Raw genomic sequence first — 21,601 nt, 5'->3', positions numbered from 1 at the left:
AATAGTGTATTCAAACAAAAGGAAATCAATAGCAATCATGCATTTTAACAGTTTTCAAATATTTGTCTTTTGTTGTTTTTTATCTGACAAAAATTAAATAGATCAATAAAGTGGCGTGGTTTCAATACCTAATAACAATGAGAGTGTCACAATAATTACATATTGTAGAGGTTCGCAACGTGGCTAGAGAGAGAAAACAACTGGTAGTCATACTGTTTAGGTTGGGTCACCATAACTTTCTTATAAAATCAAATGTTCTGCTACTGCAAAACAATTTATGTAAAAAACAGAATATGTAATAATAAAAGCACAGTTCCTAGTGGCTATGGATGGCTTATTTCTACTGCCATGGTCTTCCAACCGCAGCTGTTTGTCATTAATATGAATGGGAAAATATGCTGCTAATGCAAATGCTGCTGCTGTCTGGTTAGGATACATCAGTGCAAGATTTTATGCCCACAACCTTACTTTGAAAGCTAAGCAAGGAAGAGGAAACAACTTCAAAGCAGCTCAAATATACTGTATATTTCTATGAAATCTGGATAGTTTAAGGATCATGAATCTGCCCTGCATTATGAGAAGAGCTTGCAAAATGTCATGAAATATTTAGACACGTTTTAAAATTATGGAAACCCTTTGACATACTACAATACAAACCAGCATATTTCTACACTCATTGTACAAGTGTTCATATATGGTCTCTCAAATTTAAACACTAAAAAGAACAAGAAGAATTTTTCAGCCACTGGTTTAGCCTTATCAGTGCTGCAACTGCAATTTCAGTTCAATTTTGGGTGTGAACATTTACCCCAAAGCAACTGTCAATATCTCACACTGACACCTGCTTGAATAACGACATTAGAGTTTAAAGGGAAAATTAACCTTGATCTAAAGCATGCCTCTACAATATAAAATATAATTGCAGGTTAATGCGCAATCTGGATAATGATTTATTGCTGTGTGATGAGTTTTTATGGCACTAAATAAAAATTAATGAGGCTATAAACATGCCTTTACAGAAACTGGGTTGCAATTAAATTTTTCAGGGTTTATTTTAAATTCAGGAAAGGAGAAGAGATCATGGAAAGGTGAACAAAAACCACAAAAACATATAGATGCAAATATAAAAAATGTAATTTACTTCAAGTGTTCATGTCTGTGTTTTAGAGGAGACACCTCAAACCCTGAAACAAAACAACTGCTTGTCATACGGCTGCTGAATGTGTCCAGAGGTAATGTATGTATAACTTTGTTTGTAAAGCGCTGTTAAGGACCGCCGAACAATGCATAAAAGTACAATATGAATAAAAGTACTATATATAAAAGTACACACAGGAAAGACAAGTCAGACAATAAATACAATAAATATACACAGAGCTCAGAGCTTAAGTGCTACAGTATGTGGAAAAGGCACAGTAGGAAGGAGGCCCATGTCCTGTAGCGATTACAGTCTAAGTGGGTTGGTGGCTAAAATTCAAGCACAAATTGGAGGGGAAAAAGTGCATAAGGTAAAGGCATTGTTCAATAGGTACCAGGACTAGACTAATGTTCTAGTAGACTCTGTTTTTTCTTGAAGAGATTAAGAGAGCATGCCTTCCAGAGGAATTCATGGATGGAGCAGCAAGAAAGGAAGGTTTGAAACGAGAGGTGGCAATTGAAAAGAAGGTGGAAGGTTTGCTATCTGGGTCTGAATGTCAGTGGTTGGTGAAGTGGTGACTAAATATATCTGGATGTCATCGGCATACAAGTGATATTTAAGGCCAAATAAAGATATACGGTCTCCTAAAGATAGAGTGTACAAGGAGAACAACAGAGGACAGACCCCTGAGGTACCCCCACCCTAAGCTGAACAAGGGAAGAGAATTTCTTAGCAAGAATAACAGAGAAGGAACAGTCAGAAAGGTAGGAAAGGAACCAGAATGCAGCTCGTTCACAGATACCAATTGTATGGAGAATTTGCATTAGAACAAAATGGCCAACAGTATCAAAAGCAGAAGAATGAGAATAGAGTAATGTCCCATGGCCTTAGAGGTCTGAAGGTCATCAACAACTCTACATAGGACAGTCTCAGTGGAATGTGCAGGTTGATGTGCCAGATTGCATAGACTAGCAGATTATTGGTGCAGAGAAAGTTAGTAATACGGGAAAAGACCAGACATTCCAGAAGTTTAAAGGCTAGCGGTAAGAGAGAGACAGGGAGGTAGTTAGACAAACAGGATAGGTCCAGTGTAGCTTTTTTATAGAATGTGCTTGACACAGGCCTGTTCCAACAATGAGGGGAAAGTAACTAGCAGTAAGGGCTGCATGTACTGATCACGTGGTCACGAGTTACCCTTTAACGCAATATTTCAAAAAACAATTCTTTTCCTCCTTTTTTTCTATTTTTTTTTTATATTTGTTTGAGTTTAAGTTTGGCACGCAATATTTGACGACACAATATAGTGTTAATTGTGAAGCACGGTTGTTTTAAAGACACCAAGGGGGTCAGTGAGAAAGTGTTTAAAAATACTACACTATATAAAATGTATTTCTGTTATTCTCCCTCCCCAAATTTATTTGGAGGAATACAGCGGCTTTTCATTTGGAAGAATTTTCTAACAGGTGGAGGAGAACCTGAGTTGACGCTGGACTTTTGGGAGTGATCCAAGCTTCCTCGGAATCGAACTATATTTGGACAATGAGGGGAAAGTACCAGAAGTTAGAGAGGGATGGAATACACACAGTTTATGTAGAGGTGATATGATCAAGTGAGCAAGTTGTTGATGGAGAGCACATGAGAAGTTTTGAGACTTAAGAATAGGAAGAGTGAGAATATTGGTATCTGGAGGGTGGGAAAAGCTGACTGAGAGATCGGCAATCTCTGTGTAATTGAGCGCATGCGCAGTTGTCGCATACCAGCAAACTGTTCCAACTGCGCACACGCAGAAATACCGGTCTCCCAGTCAGCTTACAGAGTACACGGAAGATGGATGCGTGGAACTCCGCTGGAAGAATCTGCGCCGAGGGGTAAGTATGGAATATGGGGCATTTCCCCGGGGGGGGGGGGGGGGTAGTTATCCTGGGGGGGGAGGGAGGGTGGTTCTACCTGGGGTGGGGGGTACGGGTTTTTTCCCCACAGGTTGAATTTTTCTGTAAAGAAGGAAAGCCCTGGGGGGTATGTTCAGATGCTACTATTTCATTTGTAGAGGGATGGAGCGGTGAGTTGAATATGGAAAGTGTTGTGGGTTGGATTTTGTATTTATGAGTGTACTAGTATTCTTTAGCCTGAGAAATATATAGTGGAGGAAGACCACTTTTGTAAGGGATTTCCTCAACATCTCTGCTGTTTGCTTACAGGAACGCAGAAATCGCTTCTGAGAGTTCATCCAGGGATGAGGATTGCAGGCCCAATAACCTCATCCACAAATGTCTCCATATCTCTGCTCTACTGCTTCTTTGCTGAGCCCCTTTGTTTATAATGTGAAGAGTATTGGGCAGACATATATGTCAACTGGGCACTGGCATCAGCCATAGAAAGGTAATATGTGCATGGTCTAAAACACCAGGCATATCTAGCAGACCTAGGACAGGTGTTAAAACTGGTTTTGTTGCTCTTTAAGGAAAAGCAATACAATTACAAACAAATGTTGATTCTAGCAAATACCTGGACTGACAAGAGATGGGACACTAATTTGTGCACCTTTCAAGTAGACAGCTACTGTTTCGATTGTGGCTAACAGTGTGACAATAAGCATGCAATGTATGTGTGGTTTGCACATTTTAAAGTCTTTGTATGTAAGCAATACAAAGAAAACCGACAACCATTTGAATGTTGTTGAGCTACAACTTCCTGTAGCCTGTCATGAGGTGCAGGTGAAAATTATATTTTAGTGACATTTAGAGGGCCACTGTCTGCCCATTCCTGATTGGACAAATGTGGTGTACATAATAGATCAGATCCAATGTTTGTTGATGGCAGGAAAAGCTCACTAAGCAAATTTCATGTTCCCCTTAGGAATTTGTGATGACTTAGGCTAGACAGGATTCTCTTCTCTTACCAAAGTTCAGCAAGACATTCAGCAATTCTGGAAGTTGCTTGGATAGGCAGCTGAGGTTTACCTAACAGTTCAAAGTGCAGTGCTGTACTGCTGAGATGCTGTTTCTGGACAGATTAAAGATATGAGAAGTATAACCAAAGTTGATGTCAATGTGCACTGATATTTTACTTGTGACCGCCCATGACTGTTTACATTATTTTTGATGACCTGCCACACTTTTGTGATGTACATTTGGCATTTGTTTGTGAAACAATAAAAATATTGTTGAAAAAAAAAAGATATGAGAAGTACATGCAGAGGTGATCAGAGTCCTCTTTTCATATCACATATTTTATGCTACGTCTACTCAATTTCTTGCCTGTTGCAGCACTTTCTGGAGTAAATGACTTATAAGGTGCTGTCTGTGCTGCTAAACCATCAAACAATGTTTTGCCCTCTGCCCCTTTGTTAATGTAATATTAAGCAATAAATTTAAGGCTGCCTGACTCTCCACTGTTCTGTAGCAACCCATTCTGTGGATTTAATCAATCCCCAGTTCCACCCTTACCCCAGTATTATTATAGTATTGAATGATGCTGAGCTGCATGTGTCCATCTGAAATATCTGCTCGCTTGAAAAGGTGGCAAATTCTCTCCAGTAATGAATGATGCCAAGTTCTGTGTCCAGCCTTAAACTAGCAGCAGTGCACTGGAAAATCTGTTCAATTGGTGAGGTCACCAAATAAGTGTATCTTTGCCTGATTCTGTACCATACACAGGCCAACAAACTGGCAACATTTGGAGAGGCTAAGTTGGCAGGTAATATTGGCTGGTGGATGACCACCTTTAGGAGGCAGAACTGTGAGCACACAGAAAGAGCTGGCCAGTAGACACTTGTCTATTTAATGCATGCAGGAATGCTCTGTGTTGCCCTTTCTTCAGTTAACATATATTTAAGTTCCCCACCCTTCTGATGTGTCTATTTAGAAAAAGTAGAGGATGACTGGTTTAGAACCGGTTCTGTGACTCAGGTGACTTAAGAAGCATGAGTAAATTCTGACATAAAGCAGCATGGAACACACTTTAGTAATTTTAGGTGTACTGGCCTAATAATAGTTAATCTGCGATAACTGATTTACAAGGCCTCAGTCTGCTGACTGAATTTATTAGCCACAGTCTTCCACCTTGAACTGACATAGAGTAGGCATGAACTATTTTGAAGTGCAATTGCTCCATACACATGAGATCAGAAAACATGAATTAGCCACAAAGATGAGATGCATTCTAAGATTAGTGCTCCCTGCCCTACATAGCAGAGATGCATCTGTTCTGTTTACAATTACAGCTGGCTTACATGAGCAATTTAATTAGTCAGGTTTTGTTAGATATCCAATCCTTTTGGTGTGTGCTTCATTTTAATCTGCTATTTAACTAAATTACATCTAATGCAGAATCAGTTCTTAAAAGTTGCCCCAAAACCTGTTGCTTTATCCATCACATGATCCAAGATCTGTCCCTTTACCTCTCAAGCAACTTTTAAAACAATCACTCCCCCCCTTAGCCTACCCTTCCTACACTACTACAACTAACTACTATCCCAAACTCACAAATCACCCGGCTTCTGTCTTTTTCAAGATCTGCTGCTAGAATGCTTCTGAACTGACCTGAAAGAGAACCTGCTCCTACATTGTTAAAACCTTACAATGTTGTCACCTCCTCTGTTCTTCTCAAAGCAACTGCTGTTTCACACCACCGTCATCCAGTCATCTCCAGCCTTAAACTTTTTCTGTTGTTATTCTTACATCTGAATTAAATTCTTCCCCTGAATTCTTCCATAAAGAACTCACACCATATCCTTAGGAGCACTAGTCCATATAAATAGCAGCACTTATTGCTTAAGATAACTACCCACTTAGACTAGACTGTAAGCTGTGGGGCATGGATCTCCTTCCTTCTATGTCTCATAATATGCTTGTAATAATTAATGAATGAATGAATTAATTATTGCAAAGTCCGTTCCTTCATCTGATACTATATATGTAATGTAAACATGTACAGTGGTGTGTAAAAAACTCACAAACATACATCATTTGCTTGCTGTAGGTGTACCCGTATTCTACAAATTGTATAAAAGTTTGGACAGATAGTGGAATACATGATAACCAGGTAGTAGACAAAAAAAAAAGTTGAGTTAAAGGAACATTACAATCACCCAATATGAATTCAGAAAAGCAAAGTGTGTTTTGTGTGACTTTTCTTGCTGATTAAAACATTGGTACTCGTATCTGACAGATACTACATTAACATATAAATAAATTATAATACCTGGCAGAAACTGATGCTTATTTTTTTATAGTGCACAAGGGCATTAATGACTACTAACAAAAGTACCATAAACATCTTAAGCATATCTGTAGTCAATCTCAGCAAAAACAGAGTAAGAAAACAAAGCAATTAAAGATTTATGACTGAGCATAAAAATTCTGCTCAAGAGAATCTCATTGATTAAGGCTTTAGGTGAGTTTATCTGTTCCTTGGTAATGCACTTCTAATTCCTGGGAGGAGAATTTACTGTTTTTCATAAATACAAGTGCCAGTATGAAAATATCATGTGGAATATGATTAGGTTAGGTTAAAGCCAACAAAATGTGGCTGGGTCTTCCTCCATAAAGGTTTAGTGTTGCTACTTATTAAGGGCACTGCAACTAAAAGAAAATGAAATTACAATACGTATATGATATAAATACTATCAGATTCACCCAGTCAGTGGCTGACATCTGCCTATTATGTCAGCACATGTAGGGCCAAATAGTCAGGTGACCAGAGTGAAAGCAACTATATGTTCCCAACAAGATAGATCATTAAATGTCCCTACAGATAAACATTTTATTTGCAAGCTGAGACCCTTCTTACCTGGGTAGTGACATAAATAGGAATAGAATCCCTCTGACTTCAGCATAATGAGGAGAGAACCCCATCCTAGGAGCACAGCTGAAAAGAAAAGGTTCTCCACTACAGCAGTGCATGCCATCCACCAACGGCGCCGGTGTGCTGTTGCCAAAGTGGGCGCCATGTCTTCAGTTATATAAATCGAATGCCTTTGTTGATATCAAATCTGCAGAACAAGAAATGAAAAAATAATTGCTGCTATATAGTTATAAAAACAATTTTCACCAAGACAGTTCATTAGGTTTTAGAGTTCATTCTTATCAATTAAAAGATATCAAAGGGACAAAGCTCTAGCGGATTAACATCTCAGTAAAGTAGCAAGATTACAGGGGGAAATTGACATAGAGATAATTGAAGCACTCCATAAACAGATAAGACCCTTTCCATCAGCTCCATGCCAATTACTTCCCACTGAAATGTGTTTATTGCTTTGCAAACATTTCCAGCTACAAGGTGAAAGATTTTAACTCAGCAACCCCTTTGTCAACACCAGGTACTAAAGTACAGCCATGAAATAATTTCCTTAGAAAAACAAAGGAATATGAAACAGTGGCCTGCAGATAAGGTGAACAGACAATGTTAAATGGCAGGTTGTTTTTTTCATTAATTACATGTTTTTTAAGGCGCCAACATATTACTTAGCTCTGCTCTGTACAATTAAACATCAATGATACCAAAAAATTAGCATGCTCAATAAAGTTTACAGAAAAAGGGTGTATAGGACACAAGGTGTGAGGATGGACATTATTAAGAGAGATGTGGCATTGAGCCACCGATGTAGCACTTAGCCGGTGCCATTGGCATGCAGTGTATACTGATGGAATGGACAATTGCATTTGCAACTGATCTGTATTGAAACATATCCAATAAGACACAAATGTTCTAGCTCCCCATAATCCCGTCACCCAGGTGCTCAGTCCTCAGTGTCTCCACTGTATAATAGTAATTGTGTTGAAACATACACACAAATGTGCAAATCCATAAAATGCAAATTGCACCAGGCACTTTGCCACCTCACTGTCGCTATTACTCTGAAACTGTGGTGGAAAAAACATTGCATTGTGGGTGAATTATATGGCAACTTGAGCCCAAGATTGCATTTTGCACACTGGACCTTGGTGAGTAAATGGCCTCTTATGTATGTGTAACAACTTGCTGCAAGTACTTGAACCTAGATGAGGAAGTAAGAATAAAAAAATAAAAAAGTATATGTACAGATAGGATTCTACCAAAACCTGTTACATACAGACCTAATGTTTTATGTTTGATTCCAACCAGGACCCTATCTGCAAAGGCTATTTTCTCCCCTCAAGCTTGTATGGATTGCCTCTGGGTTCCCATACTCCAAAAACATAGGAGAAGAATAAAACTGACCATAGTATATGTGATAGGAACCTTACATCATTGGCTCATTTGGGTAGGGGCTGGTGAGATGAATTATGTATAATCTGTGTATCAGAATTACCAGATCACATGAAAATCTGGAGACACATGAAATAGGGCTAGAAGGACTGCACTGATTGCAATTTAAAGATTTTTTAAAAAAAAAAAATTATTAAGGAAAGGAGATCAGTGACAGGTACGAGTGACAGGACTCAGAGGGAAAGTCTTTCTCTATTTGTGTCAGTCTTTTATTGTTCCCCCATCTTCTCTGTCCTCGCAGCCTCTTCTCCGGAGCCAGATACTTTGCAATACACGGTGCATAGTATTTCACGGAAGCTGGCTGTCTCTGCTGAGGCTATAGCAGGAGGAGGCTTCTGGCTGGATAGGCGACGGGGTTTCACCGCCCCAATCTTGCCTGCAATGCAGAGCGCACCAGACATAGAGCAGCCACGAGAGATAGCCAGGGAGAAGAAATCAACTGCTGCAGGATGGATGGTCGCCCTGTTGCCTTTTCTGAAGAGGAGCGGAAGTGGAGTTTCAGTAAGTTATTTTTTAATAAAGGCTTTGCAATTTAAAAGTTTAATTTGTGTTGGTGTTTATTTTTTGATGTATACTAACAAATTTTTAAAAAAATGTTTTTAATGTTACTGGTCCTTTAAATAAAAACTCATCGATTGTATTTACTGGTACGTAGGGTTGCCACCTGGCCGGTATTTCACCAGCCTGACCAGTAAAAATGATGCTTGAAGCCAATGTTATTAATAGGAAAAAATGGCAAGAATATAGGAAGGCCGGTATTTTTTTCCAGAAAAGGTGTCAACCCTACTGTCATGGGATCTATTTATAAACTGTACAAGTAATAATGTTTTCTTTTAAACTCAAGTCAAGGTTTTTATTGATGGGTGTTTGCTACGAGATCTGCTGAATTCATATAGTTCTGTTGTCTTAACAACAACCCCCAATCCACATACATTTCCGGGTGTTACTGCGCCTTTAAGACACATCAGTTTTTGAGGAGCTGGTGCTACGTGTAACAGAAAATGCAATGACTTTGTTTTTGTTATTCTTTTAATGATCAAATGGAGCTATTTCTGCTGTAAAATGACAGGCCAAGAAAAACAAACATAAAAATCGATATATTGACAGCCGGCAGCCTCTGTTTTCAACCAGATCGTCAATAAGCGCGTTCCTAGAGTAAATGCCCCGCCTATCTAGTCTCTGATAGGCCGTAAGATGTCCCAGCACTCGCGCTCTATTGGCTAAAGGATCAGTCTGAGAGAGCGATGAAATCAGATGTCAGGAGAAAGCCGGTTTGAACCAGCAGGCGCGAGGATGCGACTCTTGTGGCTCATACGCGCGTGAAGGTGCCGGAAGAAGCGCGAGCCCAGCGGGCGGAGGAGGAGGGAGACGGGGCAGCGCAGTGCGGGGGCTGGGGGTGAGGGAGGAAGAAGAGGGCTGAGTAGTTATTAGAGCCGTCACACGGGCTGAGTGTATGTAGCGCTCATGTAATTGCCCCCGGCACAAACTCACCTCCGGTTGCTGTCAGGGACAGACGGAGCAATGCTCGGAAGTGGGGCAGTAATAAAGGCACAACTGACGGGCAATGGCGACGTGAGGTGGGGGATATGGATGTGCCCGCGCAAAGGGAGCGTTACATTGCTTATAAGTGCGCTGTCTATACCAGCTCACCCGAGGCCCATTATCTCTGGCACTGCACTTTCACTGCACGGTGGGAGCTGCCAGCGGTGAATAAACTCACAACTCCTGGAACACAGAATTGACTACAGCGACTGCTCGTTTGTCCATAACATCTCAGTGTCACAATACAGTCAATACAATGTACTGAACGACCTGTGCTCAACTACAGCTATCAGCCCGGCCGCTAGTAGGACTCGCTGGATGTTCTGCATGACGTGCTTTTCTATAGTCACCCCGGGCACCACATCAAATAAATGGGTCTTGTCACAATGCGCTTGGTAATCCTGCCAATGCCACACGTATTGTATCCCTGAATCTAATGGAAATTGCACCATCACTAACACCGGCATGAGCCATAATAACTGCCCCAATCACTAACACTGGCATGAGATACCACAACTGCCCCAATCACTAACACCGACATGAGATACCACAACTGCCCCAACCACTAACACAAATATCACATCTATTTGCACTGAAATTCACCCTCCATCATGAGAAAGTGCAACAGGGCCAGTGAAAGCCCAGCTTCCCCCAGTGCTGACACAAAACACAACAGCTGCTCCCAGTCTGTAGAGTGCAGCATTACCCTGGCAGCTGTTAAACTACAAATCCCAGATTCCCCTGGAAGACAAAGAGCTGTATATGCTGTGAAGGCTGAACAATAGCAAGTGGCCAGGGCAAGTATGAAGCTTAGTGTAGGTACTGGGCTAGTTGTGCTCAAGCCACAGCAGCGAGTAGTAAAGTAAGGGGCAGTAGCTGAACAGCTGTGTCTGTAGAAAGGAGACACTTCCCCAGCTAATTCCCGTAGGCTCATTAATAGCCCGTCCATCCCGTATGGATCATTGCACCGCTGCTCCCCATGCTCAGCATCATCATCATCCCCCTACCTTGCCGGCTCCCTTATTATTTACCTGATGACACTTCCTCCGGACCGACGTTTTGCTGCTTCTAGTTTGGCTTCTTGCTAACCGGGTCCCAGGGAGGCTGCCTGATGTTGGGTTTAAGTTGGCACGGGTCAGTCCCGGTGCCGCAGCCTCTTCTTCCTCTAGGGCCAGTCCAACTTGCTTTCTCATGGCTTTATTCAGGTCCTTTTTATTGTGGGGCAGCGCTGAAAAACAGTGCCGCCCGCTGATTGGCCGCGACAGGGATAGAGACAGATTTGAACCAATAGGGTAACGAGTTGATAGAGATGGGGAAATCGACGGATACTAAAGATTAATAAAACCATGTTAGTAGGCTTCCTTCCTTCAGATCTTGCTACACGCTGTGCTAGTGAGGAGCTGTGACATTTCTGGCTGATTGCGAGGATACTACATCGAACGAAGAACTGCGAGGAATAAAGATGGCAAGCGTTACGCCACATACAAGTAGAACACAAAGAAATGACTCTCTAGCCATCTACACACTTTCACTCGCCTGCTGCAGTCTTACCAGCCTTGTCTTAAAGGGCTAGTTCAAGCTAACTTTTAATGATATAGAATGGCAACTTTTCAATTGGTTTTTATTGTTTCTGTTTTATAGTTTTTTTTTAATCATTTGCTTTTTTTCTTCTGACTCTTTCCAGCTTTCAAAAAGGGGTTACTGACCCCATCTAAAAACAAATGCTCTTTAAGGCTACAAATTGTCATTGCTACTTTTTATAACCTGTCTTTCTACTCCGATCCCCTCCTATTCCAGTCTCTTATTTAAATCACTGCATGGTTGCTAGGGTAATTAGGACCCTAGCAACAAGACTGCTCAAATTGCAAACTGGAGAGCTGCTGAATAAAAAGCTAAATAACTCAAAAACCACAAATAATAAAAAATGAAAACCAATTGCAAATTGTCTCAGAATATCAGTCTCTACGTCATACTAAAAGTTAAGTCAAAGCTGAACAACCCCTTTAAAGGAACAATAAACCTCAGCACAAAGCCGATTCTGTATAAAATATCAGATTATGAGTTTGTTTAGTTATGTTATGTGCCATGTAGTATAATTGTCATGCTGAATTGGGACTATTTTATAACTCAAGGCAGCCGTGTGCGGAAATGCCGCCTTGCAACTGCCACGATCAGTTGTTTCCCCCAGTCAGGTGTGAACTCTTTTATGTATTAATATATTAGCAAATTCACTTTAAAGAGCAAATAAACTACTCATGAAATATCATCTACATTTTATGAACCTGAATCATAAGACTATAACCTGGTGACACTAGTGTAGCAAAACGGAGATGATGATTAAAGGGATGGTTCACCTTTAGTTCACTTTTAGTATATTATATAATGGGCCATTTTAAGCAACTTTTCTTTTGGTCTTTATTATTTTTTTTTTATAGTTTTATCATTATTTGCCTTCTTTGTCTGACTCTTTCCAGCTTTCAAATGGGGGTCACTGACCTCATCTTAAAAAAAAAAAGTTATTGCTACTTTTAATTATTCGTCTTTCTATTCAGGTCCTCTCCTATATATATTCCTCTTATTGAAATCAATGCATGGTTGATAGGGTAATTTGGACCCTAGCAACCAGATTGCTGAAATTGCAAACTGGAGAGCTGCTGAATAAAAAGCTAAACAACTCAAAAACACAAATAATAAAAAATGAAAACCAATTGCAAATTGTTTTAGAATGCCACTCTATATAATGGTAGAAGTTAACTCAAAGGTGAACAATCCCTTTAATGAAGGCTTTAGTTAAATTAAATTGGTGGTTTACCTTCACAAAATAACTGCCCATTTAAAGATTTTGAGCTCTTTAAAGCTAGTATAAACCCTTTTAACTGGATGTCTTCATTAGAAATGTGATCAGAAACTTGTTTTTTTCATTGGATTTTCTAAAACAGTAATTACAATAACCTCTAATTCAACTGCATTTGGGAAATGGGTAACCAGCCAATAAAAGACAAAATAAATATATGTATAGATGTATATTTTTACTTATATAGTGCTAGGTGTATTCTCATTACTGTACATGAAACTATATATCTAATAGAACAGGGAAGGAGCAATAGAATAAATATACACAATAATTAATGAATTAATAATTAATTGCTGAATGCAAAAAAGAAGAGGAAGGAGGTCCTTGCCCTGTAGAGCTTACAGTATCATGGGTTACTGTCATTTCCAATGTTCTCAGCAACATGTGGGTGTGGGATGGAAGGAGTCTCTGGGGTGCATGGAAGATGTTGTTCCAGAAGGTACAGAAGGGCCCAAACTCGCAGAGGTTTATAGATTTTATAGATTGTACCAAATATACAAACTCAGAGTGCAAATATATGTGGACTGATGGGCATTCTCATAGGCTTGACCCAGTAGAGGACCCTCTTGTTCTCTGGTAGGCAAGTTAGATACTGCTGTTGAGAGGCATGCCTTTTTTATTCAAACTTAAAATATGTCTTGCTGGGAGTATATGCTATCCGTTTAGTTTTTTGGACAACATTATGCTGTTAGCTCTAGTAAGAGAATAAACTCAATTAAAGCTTTTTGCATTAACCATTAAAAAGCTTTACTATTTATAACTAGGCAAAAACCTGGTTTGGCAAGCACAACTTGTAATTGTTTTTTCACAATTTCCCAAGCTTAAGAGGAGCAAAAGACTACAGGGTTGTCCCCTAGAATTACAATGAATTGATTAAGTGGGGGAGGAACCTGAAAACTGTCTGACCTTAAAAGTTGAAACCCTGGCCTGTCTGGAAAATAAGAAGGTATCAAATGACAGGTAATACATTTACTGACAGATGTCTGCATGGCAAGACTAAGCCATACCTTTTTCTTCCCATGTTTTTATTTAGAGAATAATTTCTTATTAAATTGTATCTGTGTATCTATCTTCTTACTGTACTAGCTGAGAGATTTAACAGTCTTAAAAAGGATAAGGAAAAAGCAAGTTGGCAAGGCCTCCTTGATAAGATTATTATTTTATTATTATGTAGCGCCAATATATTATGCAGCTCTGTAAAATAAATGTGTTTATACAAACAAATCACATATATTACATACATAGAACATACAGAGTTACATACAGAACGACCAGCGCCGGTACAAAAGGTAAGGAAGGCCCAGTGCAAAAGAGCTTACAATGTAAAAGGGGAAGGGAATGAGACACAAGATGTGGGAGTGGGCAAGATCAGAAATAAGCATTTGGTAGCTAAACAGAGTGAGGGTAGGCTTCAAGTGTTTTTGAGATAAATCAAATAGAAGATTGGCAGGTTTAAAAATCCAGTTAGGGTGAGGGCAACATCCGTTTGTTGATGCAGTTCTTTCCCAGTGGTCATAGAATTGGAAGCTACAGGGCTGAATGCACTGGATTCTGGGCTGCCATGTGATGCAAATCTGGATTTCTTACTAATTAGCCTTGTGTTCTATGATGTGTTTATTTACTGTAACTGCAAAGTATGATGATTCTTTATAAACAAAAGGTTAATGTCGGAATTATTCATAACGACACCCCTTTTTGCTATTATTCAGCTTCCTCACCTAACCTTGGTTTTAATATACACCTTATGTTCATTTCGTTTCACATTAATTTTAGGATGTGATTAATAAAAGTTACGTTTTACTTTTTTGCTTTGGGAATCCAGCTAATCAGTGTGGGAAGGTGCAACTATATGGGTCATACTTTCTCTTTTTTCTGTACTATTCAGGGTAACCACAGCCAAAGCTGTAGTGCTCATCCAAGTGTGAGTGAGGACACAGAAGAGAAAAACAACAGCAACTCTGTAGCCCAGGCCCGGACTGGCAATCTGTGGGTTCTGGCAAATGCCAGAGGGGCTGCTATAAGGTGCCATATAAAGTCAGTATTTAGTGGGCTGGTGGGGCCTCTGTGTGGGCTTATTGGGCCTCTGTGTACCTGAAATGCCAGGACCTATTTTAATTCTCAGTCCGGACCTGCTGTAGCCTTCAGCTCTCATGTGTCTGGCTGTGCAAAGCAATGTGCAAGCATCTGGATGAGATCAGGATAACCTCAGATCTAATACAGTTAAAATACATTTCATTTCAACATTTTTCATCTAAAAAAAACATTCATCCAACAGGAGTGGTATTATGTTTACAATACATAATGCACACTCTCTGCATTTGCCATACTTTACAATTATGACCCAGGTGATAGGTTATGCCTTCTTTTCATGAAAATGTGCAATTAAAGAATTTGGAAGAACCACAAACCTTTGTCAACTATGTTGGCAGCAGTGGCATGTCTATCTGTCCATCCCTTGCACAGATTTCAGATTATCATGGCTCCTTTAGAAAAGCAAAGACCCATTTCATATATTCTGCGTAGCTGTAGCTGCCTAGCACCACCTGGTGGCCATCTGATTACTTTATATTCTCAGTTTTTACTACATTTTAAGGGGTGGTTCACCTTGAAAGTATACTTTTAGTATGTTATAGAATGGTCAATTCTAAGCAACTTTTCAACATTTATTTATTCTTTTTTATAGTTTTTTTTTATAGTTTTTTTAAAATTATTTGTCAACTCTTTCCAGCTTTCAAATGGGGGTCACTGACCCCATCTAAAAAACAAATGCTCTGTAAGGCTACAAATGTATTGATATTGCTACTTTTTATTACTCATCTTTCTATTGAGGCCTCTCCTATTCATATTCCAGTCTCTTATTCAAATCAATGCATGGTTGCTAGGGTAATTTGAACCCTAGAAACCAGATATTGCAAACCAGAGATATACTGAATAAAAAGCTACATAACTCAAAAAAACACAAATAATATAAAATGAAAACCAGTTGCAAATTGTCTCAGAATATAACTGTATAAATCCCCCCTTTTTGGCATGAGCTTGTTTAGTTGGGTTTACATAAAAAAGGTGTGTACACACTTTATAAACTTACAGAAATTAGTATATTTTTTTTACTCTACTACTCTGATTAGTCTGTCTTATAGAAGCCATATCTCAACTTTCATTCAGTTCCTTTAGTTTCCAGCATATATGGACACCACCATTTGGGGAAAGCATAGGGACTACAAGTCCCAGAATCCATCACTTGATAATGGGAAAAGGCTAGGTAGGAGTTGAAGGACTCTGTGAGCCTAAGGGGGTTAGGAAATGTTTCATACAAGATTGAATATCATGGTTTTCATGGTCTGTGGAATTGGGTATACCTGTGCAAAAATGTTATTTGTTTGGCAGCTCAGTTAGTGTTTATGTACCTTTTACATCAAAAAAACAAGAAAATAGACCGCTCCAGCTCGCCGATCTTCCCTTCATCCAGGTGCTCCATCAACAGTGTCCCCACTGTAAGTATAGCAAAAACTCCACAGACTGACGGCACTTCTGGATACATTTATATAAAAAGAGTATTTAAATGGAAAATCAGAGAGGGTAGTGTGAGCAGGGTTAAGAGGCACCAAAAAGAAAGAAGAAGAAAAAAGAAGTATTCTCTTGCAAGGGGAAGAGAAGTAAGGACTTCCAAGAAATGGACATAACCAAGGTCATAGACCTAAACAATCACCAAACAATAAAGTTACCAATCACCACAAAACCTCTATGCATCTCTCAGTCCTTTTTTACTATATGTCATGATGGTTCTGATTTTTCTGATCAATGTCACAAGCCAGTTTACCTGACCCATGAATAGTTATCCACTATTTAACCTGTGCCATATAGCCTTTTTTCAATATCCGCCATTGCTACACAGCAGCTTGTTTATATGAACTATAGTAGTGTTTCTGAAGCAAACACATATGTTTTACCAGTGCAGGGCAACACTACATGATATTTTCATTATTTTAAAACACTTTCATTTTATGGTGTTACTGTTCCTTTAATCTCAATTTTGATCAATTTTGAAGCTTACACAAACGTAAGCAGCCAGACTTTAATGGAGGGCCACACCAGGGAAGGCCGCCATTTGGACAGGTTTGATCTAAGTAATCAGGCCCCAGGCTTATAAACAGACCACACAGATATGTGCTGTGCAGTAAGCCATAGACTGGGCTGATCGCTGTACCAATAGTAATAAGGAAAAATTGGCATGTTGGCTCCATACACAGGTGACTGCCAGAGCATGTGCTTTCCCTCATTTATCTGGATGGAGAGTAATTTAGTTTCATGAAATAGCAGACAATGTTCTTGGATTGTGAATGCCTTTGCACATGCAGTGATACAGCTGTCTCCATTTGTCCTGCATGTGTCTTTTGGGCCTACTTTCCTTGTTCTACAATACATCTGAGAGTGTTTAGGAGTAGTAGTGATGTTATGCAGTGCAGGGTGCTGCCATAAGTATCATAGGCCTCTGCTTTTTCCAGTCAGTATAATCTTGCATAACAACATTGCACACTCAGTGTACATGGGCTTTTGTTTGTGTCTTTATGTTTCCATGTACACTGTTTCTGCCAATGTAGCAAGCAGTCTGCTGATGGTTTTTGGGGTTGCTGCCTATATCGTGAGCTCAGCCATTATTATTATCATTTCTATTATGTATTTCGCATATTTAGCAGTCCCGTAAAATAAATTTGTTGAACATACAGAATGACATACATAGAAAACAGTAACCAATGCAAAGGAGAAAACCCCAGTGCTAAGGATCTTATAATCTAAAAGGGGAAGAGATTGAGACACAAGGTGTGGGAGCGGGCACAATCCGAAATAAGTAAGGTCAGAGATGTAGCATATGGTATTGCATTTGGTGGCTAAGCCAAATGAGGGTAGGCTTGTCTAAATAAGTACAAAAATGGAGTTTTGTTCAAACGATCTCCACCCGTGTTACTGCTCACTCTCCTACTAAGGCCACACCAGCCAGGCCAAACTTGTACTCATGCAATAATGTAGGATAGGAAGGAGCTGACAATCCGCAGACTTAGCTGCAAAATTCCTTCATTACCACAACATGTTTCGGATCATCATGGATCCTTTTTCAAGTGAAAAACTTGAAAAAGGATCCATGATGAACCGAAACATGTTGTGGTAATAAAGGAATTTTGCAGCTAAGTCTGCGGATTGTCAGCTCCTTCCTATCCTACATTATTGTCTAAATAAGTGTTTTTCAAGAGATCTTTTGAATGCAGAAAGGCTGGGAGAAGTTGAACAGACTAGCTGTACTTCTCTAAGCTGAGCCAATACTATATTTTCTTAGAAGTTACTGTATTATGGGCTAGTCTTAAGGGGTCATATGTATGTATATTTTTATTTATATAGCACTACTTGAAAATGCAGCACTGTACAACAGAACAAACAATTAATAGAACAAACAAGGGGTCATTGCAATCATAAATACAAATAAGTACAAAGTACAATAAATATACAGTACAGTTACAACAAAGATTAAGCACTTTGTGTCAGTGAGTCAAGAGGATGAAGGTCCCTGCTCCGTAGAGCTTACAATCTAAATGAAAGGGTAACTTAGAGACACAAATAGGAAGATATTAAGTGCTATAGGTTATAGTGGGTTACACTGCCATGTAAGTGTCAGCTCCAGTTCAATCCTATTTGAGTCTCCTAAGCCCGGCTGTTTATGGCTCTTTAGTAGTCCAGGTAACACCCACCTATAATAAACCAGCTAATAAATACAGTCAAACACATACTCAACTTCAAGCTCTGCTTCTTGACTAGACATGAATCAGTATCTTCTCTTAAACAGATATTTGGCCTCTGAATTAGTTAACTTCCGATAAGGGAAGAGGAATACAGCAAGTTCCATAAAGTTGAAAATTCTTGAACTGAAGGCACACGGTGTTGTCTTTGCAGGAGGATCACATTATTACATTGTGTAAAGCTCAGCAGACTGTGCAGAAAGTTTGTAAAACAAGAGATAAATAAAAGATATTGTAAGAATTGGGTAGAACCAAAAGGGGGAGTACATAGAGACAGGATGCATCTACTGTGTCCTATTTAAGAAAATACATGACACAGGCCTGTTGAAATCAAGAGGGGGAGTTCTTAAAGCTAGGTATGCATTGCATATATGTGTAGGCAGGCCCGGACTGGCAATCTGTGGGTTCTGGCAAAAGCCAGAGGGGCTGCTGTAAGTTGCCATAGAAGGTCACTGTATATTGGGCTGGTGGGAGGCTGTTTGGGCCTCTGTGTACCTGAAATGCCAGGGCCTATTTTGATTCTCAGTCCAGGCCTGTGTGTAGGAGTTGAATCAAGGACAGTACCTCAGTGTTTAAACAAAAACAGGGCATAGAATCAAGGGAGCAAGTTCAAAAGTGACAAGACAAGCTGAGATCCAAGGTACAATATCAAAATAATTGAAGAAGCAGGAGAGAAGCTTAGGAGGAGTGAGATAGCTGATATCCAGACTGAGGTGTCTGGACCCACTGGAGCTGCCACATCAGGGGCCCGCCCCCCCCCCCCAGCTACAAGCCCCCTTCTCCACCTTCACTGGCAGCATGTACCTTATCTTTTTGTGCAGTCACAATCAGGGCAGGGGAAGTCAGGGAGTAGCTCAGAAGGCCATGGGGAGCAGGTCTTGGACCAACTGGGATGTATTGTACCAGTATATTGAATATGAAATATAAGCATTGTGGTTTGGATTTGCCTTTAATGTGTATAATAGTAAGGTTGCTTGACTTGGGAGAGGGCAGAATAGACGCTCAACAGGATGTAGAAATGAAGCTTTTATACAAGATTTCCACCACATGCGTGCCAGAGTTAAGCCTTTAAAAAACTGCCCACTGATCTTAAGGATCAGAGAAAAACCTGAGGGAGAAGAGAGTGGTACTGAAAGGGTACAACTATATGGGTCATTTCCCCGCGATTGTGTCGGATCTGCGACAAAACTCAGGCGTCAAGTCGAATGCAATGGAAAACAAGGTAAGCAACAGGAACGTCGGATGGTGTTGCAGCGCTTATCTGACGTGACACGACTGTCGGATGCAGACGCTGCATGCTGTGTCTGCATCCGACAGTTGTGTCGCGTCGGATGAACTCTGCGACACCAACCGACATTTGAATACCTTACCTTGTTTTCCGTCACATCCAATTTGATGCCTGCGTTTTGGCGCAGAGCATCAGATTCGGCACAATTGTGGGGAAATCAACTGCAAAAGATCACATGAGGAGGTTAGAAGGAGAAAGTGAGACGGTAAAGACTGAGAAGGGTATTTGTTGTAACAGTTATCGGTTAAATGGGAAGAGTCACAATTAAAAAATCAGCTATGGGGATGTTCAATGAATCTGTTTCACAAATAGTTTTTTAATTTTTCCTTCCAGTTGTTTATATATTTAATGATTTACCTGGCAGTTCTTTATTTGCAAATACAACCAACCAGATGTCATTTACTCTGGCTGACTCCTGCATCATGCATGCAATTTCATTTGCAGCAGGAAAAAAAATCTGATTGAGCAATGATTGAGCAATCACATTTACAGTATAAACCATCTGTAATTTAAAATGAAAGAAAAAAAAATATTTGTGAAAATGTTTTTTTAATATATTTTTAACAAAGGTTCTACTTTAAATAATATTCAGCAGCTCTCCAGTTTGCAATTTCAAAAATCTGGTTGCTAGGGCCAAAATTACCCTAGCAACCACGCACTGATTTGAATGAGAGACTGGAATATGATTATGAGAGGGCCTGAATAGAATGATGAATAAAAAAAAAATAACAATAATAATAAATGTGCAGCCTTACAGTGCGTTTATTATTAGATGGGATCGCTGACCCCCATTTGAAAGCTGGAAAGAATTAAAAGAAGTCAAATAATTCAGAAACTATAAAACAATAAATAATAAAGACCAATTGAAAACTTGCTTAGAACTGGCCATTCTACAACATACTAAAAGTTAACTTAGGCTAGGGGCACACGGCGCGATTTCGCCGCGATTCTGCGCTGGGCGAGTTGTCGCTGCGTTTTTTAAGCCGAAATAGCTTTGCTAACTTTGGCGCTGGCGTCAATGCAAATCGCGGCGAAATCGCTGCGCTAATTCACACGCGGCGATTCTTTTTCTACTGTCGCCCGGAAACGCCCAGCGAGGCAATTTCGGACGACAATAGAAAACGAATCGCCGCGTGTGAATTAGCGCAGCGATTTCGCCGCGATTTGCATTGACGCCAGCGCCAAAGTTAGCAAAGCTATTTCGGCTTAAAAAACGCAGCGACAACTCACTTAGCGCAGAATCGCGGCGAAATCGCGCCGTGTGCCCCTACCCTTAACTGTGAACTTTAGCTAACAAAGGATTGATGCAGCTTTGACATTGAATGAAAGAAGTGCAAGATTATAGACGCTTGTGAGTTCTGATTGTAATTAGTAAAAACTCATCCACGTTCTGTTTATTCCTAAGGGATTTTTAGAATCATACTTATCAATGGGTGAAAGTTAGAACATACCATTTGATAAATACTCTCCCAAAAATCCCATAGGAATAAATAGAACACGGATGAGTTTTTATTTATTGAACTCTTAACTCACATTTTGATAAATCTTCCCCTTAGTGTCAAAGTGGACTCTTCCATTCTATCCTACTTTCTTTAATTCCTTTCTCCTCTGATATAAATAGATGCATAGAAGGCCACACAAGAGCATTCATGAGCAATGTTGTCAGTTTACACAATCATTGGCTAGAAGTCATGGGACAGCATGTTTGTGGAACATACGCACAATATTTGGGATCTTGTTGA

The 21,601-nt window shown here is 39.8% G+C and overlaps 1 protein-coding gene across 2 annotated transcripts in view; it reads right to left on the bottom strand.

The window, feature by feature from the left end:
• slc43a2.L (solute carrier family 43 (amino acid system L transporter), member 2 L homeolog) overlaps positions 1–11,132 on the bottom strand; it is a 54,513-nt gene extending 43,381 nt beyond the window's left edge. Inside the window, exons 1-2 of one of the 2 annotated variants that reach the window (XM_018245010.2) lie at positions 10,960–11,132; positions 6,929–7,130 (exon numbers count right to left, since the gene is read on the bottom strand). In XM_018245010.2, the coding sequence (XP_018100499.1) occupies positions 6,929–7,088 (160 nt within the window). In that variant the 5' untranslated portion in view covers positions 7,089–7,130; positions 10,960–11,132. 2 annotated transcript variants of the gene reach the window in all.
• Between the last annotated feature and the right edge of the window lie 10,469 nt (positions 11,133–21,601).

Source organism: Xenopus laevis, chromosome 2L, assembly GCF_017654675.1.
Source record: "Xenopus laevis strain J_2021 chromosome 2L, Xenopus_laevis_v10.1, whole genome shotgun sequence".
In the NCBI taxonomy this organism is placed as follows: Eukaryota; Metazoa; Chordata; class Amphibia; order Anura; family Pipidae; genus Xenopus; species Xenopus laevis.
The sequence above is the reverse complement of the archived record's forward strand: the minus strand, read 5'-3'. Positions and strand labels throughout refer to the sequence as shown.